This window comes from Choloepus didactylus, chromosome 10 (genome assembly GCF_015220235.1).
Source record: "Choloepus didactylus isolate mChoDid1 chromosome 10, mChoDid1.pri, whole genome shotgun sequence".
In the NCBI taxonomy this organism is placed as follows: domain Eukaryota; kingdom Metazoa; phylum Chordata; class Mammalia; order Pilosa; family Megalonychidae; genus Choloepus; species Choloepus didactylus.
In genome coordinates this window covers 96,851,211-96,865,364 of record NC_051316.1, presented here as the reverse complement: position 1 = coordinate 96,865,364, position 14,154 = coordinate 96,851,211, and the positions used below count along the sequence as shown (strand labels likewise).

Here is a 14,154-nt window from a genome sequence, read left to right as displayed (position 1 = left end):
TCAGGATCTGCAGTTATGTCACCTTTTTCATTCATTATTTTGTTTATATGGGTCTTCTCTCTTTTGATTTTGTCAGTCTAGCTAGGGGCTTGTCAATCTTGTTGATCTTCTCAAAGAACCAACTTTTGGTGATATTTATCCTCTCTATTGTTTTTTTGTTCTCTATGTCATTTATTTCTGCTTTAATCCTTGTTATTTCTTTTCTTCTACTTGCTTTAGGATTGGTTTGCTGTTCATTTTCTAGCTTCTTCAGTTGATCCATTAGTTCTTTGATTTTGGCTCTTTCTTCCTTTTTAATATATGCATTTAGTGCTATAAATTTCCCCCTTAGCACTGCTTTTGCTGCATCCCATAGGTTTTGGTATGCTGTGTTCTCATTTTCATTCGTCTCTATATATTTAGCAATTTCTCTTGCTATTTCTTCTTTAACCCACTGATTGTTTAGGAGTGTGTTGTTTAACCTCCAGGTATTTGTGAATTTTCTAAGTCTCTGATGGTTATTGACTTCTAATTGTATTCCATTGTGGTCAGAGAATGTGCTTTGAATAATTTCAATCTTTTTAAATTTATTGAGGCTTGTTTTATGTCCCAGCACATGATCTATTCTGGAGAAAGTTCCATGAGCACTAGAAAAGTATGTGTATCCTGGTAATTTGGGATGTAATGTCCTGTATATGTCTGTTAAATCTAATTCATTTATCAGATTGTTTAGGTTTTCAATTTCCTTATTGGTCTTCTGTCTGGTTGATCTATCTATAGGAGAGAGTGATGTGTTGAAGTCTCCCACAATTATTGTGGAAACATCAATCGCTTCCTTTAGTTTTGCCAGTGTTTCTCTCATGTATTTTGTGGCACCTTGATTGGGTGCATAGACATTTACGATTGTTATTTCTTCTTGCTGAATTGCCCCTTTTATTAGTATGTAGTGGCCTTCTTTGTCTCTCAAAACATCCCTGCATTTGAAGTCTATTTTATCTGAGATTAATATTGCTACACCTGCTTTCTTTTGGCTGTAGCGTGCATGAAATATTTTTTTCCATCCTTTCACTTTCAGTTTCTTTGTGTCCCTGTGTCTAAGATGAGTCTCTTGTATGCAACATATTGATGGTTCATTTTTTTGATCCATTCTGTCGAATCTATATCTTTTAATTGGGGAGTTTAATCCATTTACATTCAATGTTAAAACCGTGAAGGCATTTCTTGAATCAGCCATCTTATCCTTTGGTTTATGTTTGTCATATTTTTCCCCTCTGTCTATTAATATCCTTTATTGTACCCATACCGAATCTCTTTAGTACTGAACCTTTCTCCAAGTCTCTCTGTCCTTTCTTTGTTTCTCTGTCTGTAGGGCTCCCTTTAGTATCTCTCAGTAGGGCAGGTCTCTTGTTAGCAAATTCTCTCAGCATTTGTTTGTCTGTGAAAAATTTAAGCTCTCCTTCAAATTTGAGGGAGAGCTTTGCTGGATAAAGTATTCTTGGCTGGAATTTTTCTCACTCAGAATTTTAAATATATCGTGCCACTGCCTTCTCGCCTCCATGGTGGCTGCTGAGTAGTCACTACTTAGTCTTATGCTGTTTCCTTGTATGTGGTGAATTGCTTTTCTCTTGCTGCTTTCAGAACTTGCTCCTTCTCTTCTGTGTTGACAGTGTGATCAGTATATGTCTTGGAGTGGGTTTATTTGGATTTATTCTATTTGGAGTTCGCTGAGCATTTATGATTTGTGTATTTATGTTGTTTAGAAGATTTGGGAGGTTTTCCCCAACAATTTCTTTGAATACTCTTCCTAGACCTTTACCCTTTTCTTCCCCTTCTGGACACCAATGAGTCTTATATTTGGACGTTTCATATTATCTATCATATCCCTGAGGTCCATTTCGATTTTTTCAATTTTTTTTCCCCATTCTTTCTTTTATGCTTTCATTTCCATTCTGTCATCTTCCAGGTCACTGATTCGTTGTTCAACTTCCTCTAGTCTTGTACTATGAGTGTACAGAATCTTTTTAATTTGGTCAACAGTTTTCTTTATTCCATAAGATCATCCATTTTTTTATTTAGTCTTGCAATGTCTTCTTTATGCTCTTCTAGGGTCTTCTTGATTTCCTTTGTCTCCCGTACTATGGTCTCATTGTTCATCTTTAGTTCTTTGAGTAGCTGCTCTAGGTGCTGTGTCTCTTCTGATCTTTTGATTTGGGTGCTTGGGCTTGGGTTATCCATATCGTCTGGTTTTTTCATATGCTTTATAATTTTCTGTTGTTTTTGGCCTCGTGGCATTTGCTGAACTTGATAGGATTCTTTTAGGATTTGTAGACCAATTGAAGTCCTTATCTCTAATTTATCAGATCTACAGCCTCGTGGAGTACACTTTCTCTAACTAACCAGCAGGTGGCGTCCACGAGCCACCTGTTCTCCACAAGCCAGTTCTCCCCTGCTTAGCCTTTTTGGTGAGTGGGGGAGTGAGTCTTGTGGGGTCCACTTGGTGTACCAAGCTTGCGTGTGTAGTTGGTGTTGCCTGCCATGTATATGGGGCGTGTTTCTGGGCAGTCAGGGAGGGGGGGGTGGCTCTAACAATCAAATCTCCCTGGTGATCCTAGAGTTTTAAAGCTGCTGCAATAGTCTAATCCTTCAGTTCAGTCCTGCCACAGTTTGTCTCTGCCACTGACCCACAAGTCCTTGGTATTGGCGTATGGCTCCTGAGACTTGCAAGTGGGCCCCTCTTCCAGGCCGTGCACCCCGGGTCCTCTGTTGAGGGATGACTGTGCTATGTCACAGGTGAGTGCCGTCCCCCCAGTGCAGTTCTGGGCTGCTGGGCTGTGTAGGGAGGCTCCCAGTCTGCTGAAATGATGGCTGAATGGGGCTTTGTTAATTCACACTGCTCTACCTTCCCAACTCTGGGACAATCAGCTGAGGTTGCAGGGAAGGCTAATGTCCACGCCCAGTTTTGTGGTGTGTGCCTGTTATTTGAAGCACTTCCGTCACACTGGGTTGTCTGGGGGCAGTTCTGGGCTATGGGGCTGGCGATGGGCAGGAGTGTTTCCTGTCCACCAGGATGATGGCTGTGAGCGGACACCCCCCTTTCTTGGGAAGTTATGGTGTTTTAGTGAATTTTCTCAGCCACTGGATTATTGCGTTTTGTCTCAGAGCTCTCCTAGTTCTGCTCTTGACTTGACCTGCCCAAATTGCAAGTCTTTGAAGCTTTCTGTATTGGGCTTCTTAGAGTAATTGTTTTACAAAAAGAAAAAAGGATTTAAAAAAAAAAAAAAAAAAAAGGGCCCGCCTCAGAGATCTAATGGGTTATTGAAATGCTAAGAGACAAAGCAACCAGGGCCATTAAGGAAAGGTCCACAGGGCAGAGAGATCAGCTTTTCTTCGGGATTTGCATATGCGCCTCAGGGCCTGAGCTCGAGCCTGGGCTCTGCCCTTCCCCTTTCTATGTTCACCAGAACTCCAAAAATCCTCCGCTTTTATTTTGGAGTTTTTTGTGTTGTTTTTTTTCTATGCCTGTCTCCTCTCTGCTGGGCTGGCTGCTCTCAGATTCTCTGGTGTCTGGTCTCAGTCTATCTATGGTTGGAGTTTGGATCAGTAGAATGAGTTTCTGATAAGGGCTGCCACTGCAGTTCTCCCTTCTCCTTCCCGGAGCTGACAGCCCCTCCTCCCACGGGACTGAGCCTGGCAGGGAGGGGCGCGGGTCCCCTGGCCGCAAAAACTTACAGATTTTGCTGATCTCAGCAGTTCCACGTTTTCATGAGTGTTGTATGAAGTATGCCCAAAGTCAGATTGCTCTGTGGTGTCCAGTCCACGCAGTTCCTGGCTTTCTACCTACTTTCCTGGAGGAGTAACTAAAACATACAGCTCACCAGTCTGCCATCTTGCCGGTGATCTGTTTCATTTCTTTTCCACCTTTTGGTCAAGAAGATTTTCTCAATTCCATGATGCTGGGTCCAGGCTCATCCCTGGGAGTCATGTCCCACGTACGGGGGAGGGCAGTGAGTTCACCTGCCACATGGGCTTCGAGAGAGAGAGGGCCACATCTGAGCAACAAAGAGGTTCTCTGGGGGAGACTCCTAGGCACAATTCTAAGTAGGCTTACCCTCTCCTTTGCAGTAACAAGCTTCATAAGGGCAAGCCCCAAGATCTAGGGCTTGGCCTACTAAATTGGTATTCCTCAACGTTTGTGAGAATATCAGTAATAACCCAGGTGGGGAAGTCCAACATTTCTGCATTTTTCCCCCAGTTCCTCAAGGGGGCCCTGCAAATACATTTTTATTCTCTGTCCAAATTACTTTAGCATGTAACGGGATTTCACACTAACCTGTACAAACCTACCAGATCTCCCTTCCTATTCAAAGTTCCATTTAATTATGGTGTTCGAATAAACTGATCATAAAAGTTAAATTATTTAGTGTGCTATAGAAAATATAGGTCCTGCACCAAACAAACATCTTTTCCCTTGGTCTTACACAGATGTTGAAGTTTTAAAACACAGTCAATATTGTCCTTTACCCTTTGGCCAGATTAGCCTTAGTCCTAACCAGATCTGCTTCTTTATATCTCTAATTGAAGTCTGAACTCTTTTCAGCCTTTTTTTTTTTTTAAACAGTTGGTGACACTCATAGCTGACGAGCTCTAGCTCTGAGTTTCAGGTGTCACACAGATACCCAAAGTTCCAGAGACTGATCAGGTTATACACAAAGAGCTCAGGATCTCAGAATTTGGAGATAACCACTACAACTCAGGAATAGATGTGACTGCTGTAAGAACTTACCATCTAGGGACCATTACAATAAGCCTTCCCCTGATAACCTGTGCTCTAAGATTCAATTCTCAGAGTTTACACATTATAATTAGTCCATATTAGTGAGGCATTCTCATGTTTGTCTTTTCGTTTCTGGCATACTTCACTCAAAATGCTGTCCTCAAGATCCATTCACCTAGTTGTATGTCTCACAACTTCATTCCTTCTTGCAGCCACTCGATATTCTATTGTATGTGTACACCGCAGTTCACCATTCTGTTCATCAGTTGTTGTACTCTTAGGCCACTCCACCAGGAAATTTTTTTAACCATGTACCTTAAAATTTTGTTTTTTGATCCCCACACAAATCCATATTTAAAACCAGATATTTGAATTACACAGCTAACATCTTTAGCTAATCAACTCTTCAGTACTGATCCTAGAAAACAACTTGCAATGGATCTTTGAGTAATGAAACAAGACAATATTCAGCCATTGATATGAGGAGTGTTAAGAGATCACACTTTTAACATTCAAGCCACAAGCTGTGAAGTTTAGAAAGGGTGAGGTCTACTGGCCTGCATTATCAGAATTTGTTGTAGTATTTTCAGTGCTATTGGGTTGCACGTTGTCTGAAAGGTTGTATGCATGCTGAAGAAACAAATATTTAAGTACACTGAATTCCTGTCAGCAGTTTAATTGTTGATTCCAACCGTTCATTTGCTCTCCTTAGAGCTGATTTACTTTCTGTAGTGTATCCTATGCTTTTTGCTTCCTTTTCAACCGACTGTTTTTCACAGTCATGTGGCTCCTCTCTGCACTGATGATACTTGTCATTCTTTCAACCCATGGATGAACTCTTTTTGTTCTGCTTTCTTGGAAGCACACTTTGCCTCCTCTACCAGGGCCAGTGGGCACCAGCTGAGGAACCTGCTGTAAGCCACTGCCATATGCCTAAGTATGGATAACACTCTATTCACTCCCAGAGTACTGGGTACTCTCTTGCTAACACAGAACAGGTAGAAACGAGAACAAGGTGATCAATGGTTTCCACATTAAACTGCCAAGAAATCTTCACACATACTGATTATATTTTTAGTCCTTGAAGCTCATGTCTACAGTCAACTTGGCCAAGCTGGAAGATAGCAATGATTGGCAAGTACAGATCAGGAACCACAACAATTGTCTGTTCTTGTTCTTCTGGCTCCTCATTTCACTCTGGGCATCTGCCTTCGCTCTGTGGGCCTCAGTTTTCCCATCATGTGCTGTTTAATTCTCCAGATGAAGCCCCTCTCCATGATGGAAAACCTTGCAGACGGTCACCAGGTGCTCCTACGCCTTCACCCGTCCGCCCCTTGGCGGCCTCCGCTGCGAACTTCCCCGTGCCGCATGGCCCACCCCCAGCCAGGCCTGGCAGCCCATGCACCCTCCAGGAGAGTGACCTTTACGAAACCTGCAGCCTCCGTGTGTTCCACCACCATGGCCCCAGGCTTCCCCATGTCTTCAACAATTCCATCTTCATCTGAAATTAATAACATTACAACCCACCCGCTGCCCAAACATGCCTGTAACCCCCATTAGAAGATTAGCTTCTGAAGGAGAAAGAGCACACTTTTTTTCTTTTCCTTTTTCCTCTCCCATCCAAGCATTTACCACTGCCAGACCAATTAAGTAATAAGTGTTCAACAGATTTCTATTGGGGAGGAATAGATTCTACACAATTCATTTTTCTTTCAACAGTGGAGTTATTCAACTGAAAAACTGTATTACATTTATAAAAGAAAATTCAAATAGCATCAGCCTTTCTCACTATAATACCACATAACAATTGTCAACAGACTTCTGAATGCATATGAATCAACATTAAGTCAAACACAGGCTAAAAATAACAAAGGCTATCAGTAAGGCTCACTTTGGAGCTGTTTCTTTTCTATGAAGCATGTGTGTGACACCCATCTCTCATAACGAATTACCACAACCCTCCTGTGCTCTGACTCTACCGTGATACCCTGACACCTGTTACAACATCTATAATACTTACTATTTTAGGTAATTATATACCTCTGTATGCTCAAGAAGACCTAGAACATAGTAAAGATTCAATAAATCCAGGTAAATAAATGACATTATAAACAAATGCGTGTTTTCAGCATAACTTTCACATAGACTAGAGATTTTGAGTGCTTTATCCTCACCTTTCTAAAAACATAATAGGTGCATACCTGTCCTCTTTATTGACTTGAGAATAATATGATCTCTGTCTGATTGCAGAATAGAAGGAGAAAGCCTCATTCAGATAGCTGGTCTCAGATGTGCGTAAGCTATGAGAAAAAAATTTAAATTTTAAATTTGAGAGTGTCTCCAATGCTTCACCATGATAAATACTTGTTCCACAACTGTTTTACTCTTTTACATGAGAGGACAGGAATTTGAATCTGCAAGGCGATAATAATATCACTCTTAAAATGTGTAAAAATAATAATGATGATGATTAAAAGACACCCCCCCTCCTCCCCATGTTCCAAAGCCTTATTCAATGCCAACCCAAAGTACACAGTATTCTTCTCTCTGAAGGGACTCTCCAAACAGCTTTCCACCCAGGTAAGGCTTCTCCACCCTAGATCAGACCTTTCATGGCCTTCCCCAAATCCATACAGTCACTTGTCCTTTGCCCCATTTCTTTAGTTTTCACATGGAACGAACCCAGAATGGACTAATCCATATTAATCTTTTAGGATAATGATGACCTACATTCCCTGATTAACATTTCTAATTTTACAAAGGCCTTCTTAAGAAAATATTCTACCTAAGAGAGTGATTTTAGTGGTGGGAATTTTAGGTGACATGCCAAAGGAAAGCTACCTACGAAGAAGAAGGAATTTTCTTGCCTCTTAAATTATAAATACTTCATTTTGTTGAATACCTGATATTACTTCATGATAATGAAATTTAGGCTCCTAAAAGGAGCTCTCTTTGATGTATGAGTGGGATTACATAGATGTTATTGCTCTAGCTAGGGCAAAAGTATTTTTATTCACCTCATGTTACCTTTTAGACATATCCTAATTGTATGAGTTTTTAAAGCACTGCCCTCAAAACCACTCATCCAGACATACAAGTTATGATGCATAATATCAAGATTTAAGTAAAGCCATAAGAACTATAAATCCATTCAGCACAAATCACTTATATAAAACCAAGACCAAACTCCTTTAAGTTATAAATAAGTCTGACAAGATGAACTGTTGGAAGGCGAACCTTTGAAGCAAATAATGTAATTGTGACTATGGAATGATGTTGTCTTGATCAATCTCATCTGAACCACTAGAGTTTCATTTTAACTCAGCATTTTCCTTCCTGGGAAGTGGGCATACTATCTACCTCTGATCCTGCATGCTATGTTTTAATCAGGACAACATTTTATTCTTTCCATGTGCAATTCACTTACTAATAATGGTAGTAAAGCTGTCCAATCTTGGAAGCAATTTCACCTATTTGCCACCGCTTCAAGCCATACCGGTTATCCAAGACTTGTCTGTTTCATATAGGAAACAAGAAATAGAAATGAGACTATAAATTTAAAAAATAAAATCAAGTCTGTAAATTCAGTGGGATAAAATACCATCCAATTCAGCAAAATGCATGAATTTTTTGGAGATTTCAACATAATCACAAATTCAAAATGCATTTATTATATTTCTATTTAAAGTAAGTCAAAATATAAAAAGGAGTTTCTTTGAGCTATGTTCATGAAAATTAGAAGCCATATCCTCTAATAACTTTAGCCGATAAACATTATCAATTTTAGACTGAAATCATGAATCATCTCACCTATGTTAGAGTTACTAAATCTGAACCATTTTGGATATAGCATATATCTTTAAAAATGAGGTAATGAACAGAAAATAAATCCATTTGTTTTCATATGGGTCATGAAGATGAAATACATTATTTTAAAGTCACCAAGAGAAAAGTAGTAGCAAGGCAGTAAAGGTCGAAACTGTGACTAATATAAAATTGGTCCTTCATCAATCTCCTTTAAATATAAATTCCTTTACCGATGTTGCTGTTGGAACTTCCAGAGTTTGGTGTACACATCAAAAGTTCTTCCAAAATAGGACTGCCACTGCTTCTGACCGTATTGTGGCAAATCTCTGTAATAACAAATAAATATATATTAATTTTGAATCTCTTATGCTATTCAGAAATAAAATCTTGTGACAGTAAAAATGATAGATTTGAAGCACTTATTCAGCCTTTCTTGAAAAAGAAAGTTATAATTTTTGTAGGAGAAATAGTTCTACAAGAAGCCAGAAGAATGTTCTTTCCTCATTTTCCCCTTACCTCTAAGACAGCTCATTCTTATTCTCCTTTGTGGAAACCTCTCCCCTGAGGTTTCTTTCTCTTCTCTCTCCTTGGATAATTTTATTCACACTCACCATATACACTGGTAACTTCCAAATGTTTACCTTCAGTTCAGAACTCTGCATTTGAAAAATGCTGCTTTCAGGAATAAATGTAAATACGGATGTGTAGGTGGTATTCTTGTCAAGTATTTTGTCCCCTCTCTATAAGAGAAATACACATGCCTGTCCTTGGGCCTGGTGACGTACAGGGTATGCCTTTGAGAGACAAATACTTCCCTACTATACCAACACTGGGCCAGACCAGGCAACTTGCTTTGGCCAGTTAAATATAATGGTAAGTTATCTATATCATGCCTGAGGAAAATATTTAAGAGATGTTACACGTTTTAGCATTTTCACTTTTCCCACTGACTTAAGACCAAGATAGGGCTCCTATTCAGATTGGATAACAAACCATTCCAAAACTCAGCATTGTAAAACAAAAACCATTTAATAGCTCACGAGAGTCTGTGGGCTGGCAACTTGAACTGGGCTCAGATGGATAGCTCTACTGGTCTCTGCAAGTGTGAACAGCTGGTAGTGGACGGCCTCTTTCAAATATCCAGGAGTGGCATGGCTGGCGACTAGGATAGTGGGCCATTTTTTTTCATCATCCAAGAGGCTAGCTTAGGTTTGTTCACAGGAGGGTAGTTGCAAGGTTCCCAAGAGCATAAAAGAGAGGGCAAGCTATAATGTGCATTTTTCTTTTCAAATCACTGTTGACATCATGTTTGCTACTGTCCCATTGGCCAAAGCAAATCTCACGGCCAAGCCCAGAGAAGGAAGGTGGGTGGGTGGGTGGGGGGAACACAAGGGCATGAATAGAAGAAGGCAATTAATGCTACCACTTTTACTAACAATCTCTTACAGAGACCTTCCCTCCCTCCATTCTCCCTTCCTACCTTCCTTTTCTTTGTCTTCAATTTTGAAAATAATTTTTCTCTTTGAAAACAAAAATACCATAAAAAGTATGAAGCCAGAAGTAAAAAATACCCCTTTTCTTCTCCCCTCAATTCTAGTTTCTAGATATAACCAGTTAAAAATGAATTTGACTAAAAGAGAAATATTTTATGTTATCACTAATGTGAACACTATGAAAAATGTAAAATAAATGGTTTATATTGTAGAATGTAGGGGACCTAGCGATAGACAGCAAATAGTGAAGGGGGAACGATAATGTAATAAGAACAGATAAGATATGGAGGGTAAACTTAATGTTCTGGGACTGCTCAGGAACAACTATGGTTTGTTAATTTCGGGAGGGTATGGTAGGAACAAGTTCGCATAAATGTAGTTATTTTAGGTTATTTGTTTTTCTTGTTCCTTTGTTGGGCTATAGTCTGTTTTCCTGCCGTAGGGTAGGAACATGTTGGAAGCAATGTAGTTATTTTAGGTTATCTGTTTTTTTCTTATTCCTTTGTTTTGGTTTTGTTTGAAACATTGTTTTTTTTATTGTTTGTTGTTTAATTTTTTGATAAAGTTAAGAAAAACAATGAATGTGAAAAAAGTAAATGAACAATGGGGGGAGGCGGGGAATGGAATGCTTTGGATGTTCTTTTTTATTCTAATATTTATTTTTTTTTGGAGTAATGAAAATGTTCAAAGATTGACTGTGGTGATTCATGCACAACCATGAACAACTAATTGTGCACTTTGAAGGATTATATATTATGTAAATATATCTTAATAAAACTGCATTAAAAAAATGAATTTGAGAGTGACATCACCAAGCTGGTGGAGTTAAATGTCCCAGGGTTCCATCTCCACTCAGAATCTTTAAACAACTAGCAAAAACTGGCAGAAACATCTTTCTTTGAGCTCCAGAAAATAGTTAAAGGGCTGCAGTAACTAAGCATGTACCAAATCAAGAAAAAGGCAACTGTAAAATGGCAGAAAAAACTTCTGGCACTATTAGGGACATGAAAATCAAAACAGCAATGAGATATTACTTCATACCCCCTAGAATGGCTATTATTAAAAGCTAGAAAATAACAAGTGTTGATGAGGATGCAGAGAAATAGGGACCTTCACGCATTGTTGGTGGGAATGAAAAACGGTGCAGCCACTGTGGAAAACAGTTTCACTATTCCTCAAAAAAAGCTAAACATATAACTACCATATGACCTGGCAATCCCATTTGTAGGTAAATAACTAAAAGAATTGAAAGCAGAAACTCAGATAAATATCTGTACACCAGTGTTCACTGCAGCATTATTCACAATAGCCAAAAGATGGAAACAACCCAAGCGACCACCAATAGATGATATATCTATAAAATGGAATATTATTCAGTCATAAAAAGGAATGAAGTTCTAATACATGTTACAACATGGATGAACCTTGAAGACACCATTTTGAGTGAAATAAACCACACACAAAAGGACAAATATTGTACAATCTCACTAACATGAAATAACTAGAATATACAAATTCATAGAGACAAAGATTACAGGCTACCAGGGGCAGCCTGGGAGCGGGGAATGGGGAGTTAATGCTTAACAGGTACGTTTCGGTTTGGGGTGATGAAAAAGTTTTAGTAATGGCTGGTGGTGATGGCAGCACAACATTGTGAATGTAATTAACACCACTGAATTACATACTTGAAAGTGGTTAAAATGGGAAATGTTATGTTATATATGTTACCAAGGTAACAATTTTTTTTTAAAAAAAGAATGGAATTTCTATGCACATCTAGGCACATGTGTGATTTTTTTCTGTTAGTTTACAAAAATGGGATCATACTATCTGTAAAAAATGTTCTGCAACTTGCTTTTTTTTTTACTTAGGAACACATCAGGCCTCTTGAATGCACTCAGTTACAAAAACATTTACTGACACATATAATGTAGTATATAATGAACCAATCCCTTCCTGAGAGATGTTTATATTGTTTCCAGTTTTTCCCTAATATAAAAATGCCACAGTAAACATATTTTTACTAATAAATTTGAAAAGTTATATGGTAATGATAGAAAGGTAAATTCCTATAACTGGAAACAATAGGTGAAAGAGTATTTGCATCTCTGTACCAGGTGTTAAGACAATGGTTAAGGAAGCAAAAGGTTTTTCTATTCAAAATTTTCTAGCAGAAGTAACATGATGAGCCAGCAATTGCATTTTTAATCCATTTCTATCATCCTTAAGACAAATGAAATTTCATTCCAAATTACAGAAAAAAATTAACTATAGATACTAGTTTTCCACACATAAGGCATGTTTCCTGTTTTATGTCTTCACGTTTATTGTAGCAAGAGATTGCATTTGGAAGAGGTAATCGGATATTTTTCAATGAAAGCTGCTGCCAGAATCTTTACAACTCTTTATCAAGTAGTTGCTAATGGAAAGACTGTATTATTGTATAAAAGCATGGGGCAGCAGTATCAGCTCTGTGAGAACTGCTGACTCTTGGAAACTTTCTAAAGACACTGTGCCAAGTGTTTGGGCAAAACTTAAAGTGAGCATTTGCTGCAAGTTTCTTTCAGTTTTCAAAACTTATAAGTTTAATAAATCTCCAGTTATATATCCTGTTAAGAGAAAAAACAGAACTAGAACTCAATGTTTTATTATATGACTATATAATTTCAGGTCTCCAAGAAGAAAGCATTACAGGGAAAAGGAATTTTGCTTAGGAGCTGAAAGTACCTGGTCAGTAAGTTACAACATGGAAGTCCTTTCTGATTCAAAACTATAAACAGTGTTGCCTAAATCTATACTATTTTCCTCAAAAGAATTTAGAACATCTATAAAGACAGCAGTTTCTTTTTAAAATATTTTTAAAATGTTAATTACTTAAATTTAATTCACTAAAAGATATGATCACCTTTTTCCTAATGAGACATACCATAGGCACTAATGTGCAAACCAGTATAATACGATTAGAGTCTAAAATTAAGGCACTTTGTATAGCGTTTTAGACACATTCCTCTACTATTCAGAGCTTGACTTTGGTTTTAAACTCAATATATCATTTGGTCATTATTACCATCAGTAGAGATGGGAAATTAATGGTCCATAGAATTAAATTAAATGGGGTTCTGCTAATAACTCTATAAGTTAAATTTTGCAAAAGCACCGACGTTGTGAATTTGCTGCTCCAATTCTTTTTCCATGACTTAAAGGAAATGTAAAAGTATGACACGAATCTTTTTTTTTAATTCAAATCTATTTAAAAAGTCCAGAGACTAAGAAAGAAGTGCAGTGCAAATGATTAAACCTGATTCTCAGAGATGTTTCAAATGTAACTTTGAAGTGTCAAGACTCAGGAAATTTCTTTCAAGTTTACATAAACCCACTATATTTACTAAAACTGGATTATCAAAGATAATTGACGCCACCTATTCCCTAATCCAAGCCCCACGAATGCTTTTCAGTGCTTCTGTTACCATTCTATGTCACACACTGTTCATCACCATTTTGTAACTCTCCTCTTTCTGTTCTCATAATCTCTTACACTGGCTTCTCTCTGCTCAGTCTGGTCCTTAAATGTTTGGCTTCTCTGGGGTATGTATGTGCACACCCCCCCCCCGCAACCACCTCCTCCCCCCCCCTCCCCCCCAATAAACTGAGGTCCAGAGAGTTTCAACAAGTTGCCTGGGAACTCATGGCCAGTAAGTTGTAGAGCTGTGATTCAAATTCAAACCTTCTGACCCCGAGTCCAGTGTGCTTGCCTTTCTACCACAAAGAAAAACATGCTAGGTTTTGATTTTACGTAGTAAGGTTCTTTTTTTGTAGCTTATTCTGTTCCCCAGGTCTTGGGATGCTATTGACCTCTGACAAAGCTGTGGTCAAAGGCCAAGGAATGAACCTAACCCCTCTGAATAAGGTTTCTGGTCAAGGAGCACACTAACTCACTTGCATATTCTTGCTTTCACAGAGAGGACTGGATTATAGGGACATCTTTATTCCAACCCATGTTTCTGTATTCATTTGTACACCAGATAAAACTTGAACACTTCCTTTTTTCATCACCAGTATTTTTTTTAACCCACTGATATACCCATTTGTAAAAATTCAGGC

The 14,154-nt window shown here is 38.4% G+C and overlaps 1 protein-coding gene across 2 annotated transcripts in view; it reads right to left on the bottom strand.

Annotated features, from left to right (window-relative positions):
- Window positions 1–14,154, bottom strand: part of SCAI (suppressor of cancer cell invasion) — a 212,103-nt gene that overhangs the window by 74,287 nt on the left and 123,662 nt on the right. For both annotated transcript variants that reach the window (XR_005210678.1, XM_037797775.1), the window contains exons 4-6: window positions 8,791–8,886; window positions 8,181–8,267; window positions 6,955–7,053 (exon numbers count right to left, since the gene is read on the bottom strand). Coding sequence is in view for 1 of the 2 variants with exons in the window: in XM_037797775.1 (XP_037653703.1) it covers window positions 6,955–7,053; window positions 8,181–8,267; window positions 8,791–8,886 (282 nt within the window). In the remaining variant the exon portion in view is untranslated. The remainder of the gene's footprint in view (window positions 1–6,954; window positions 7,054–8,180; window positions 8,268–8,790; window positions 8,887–14,154) is intronic.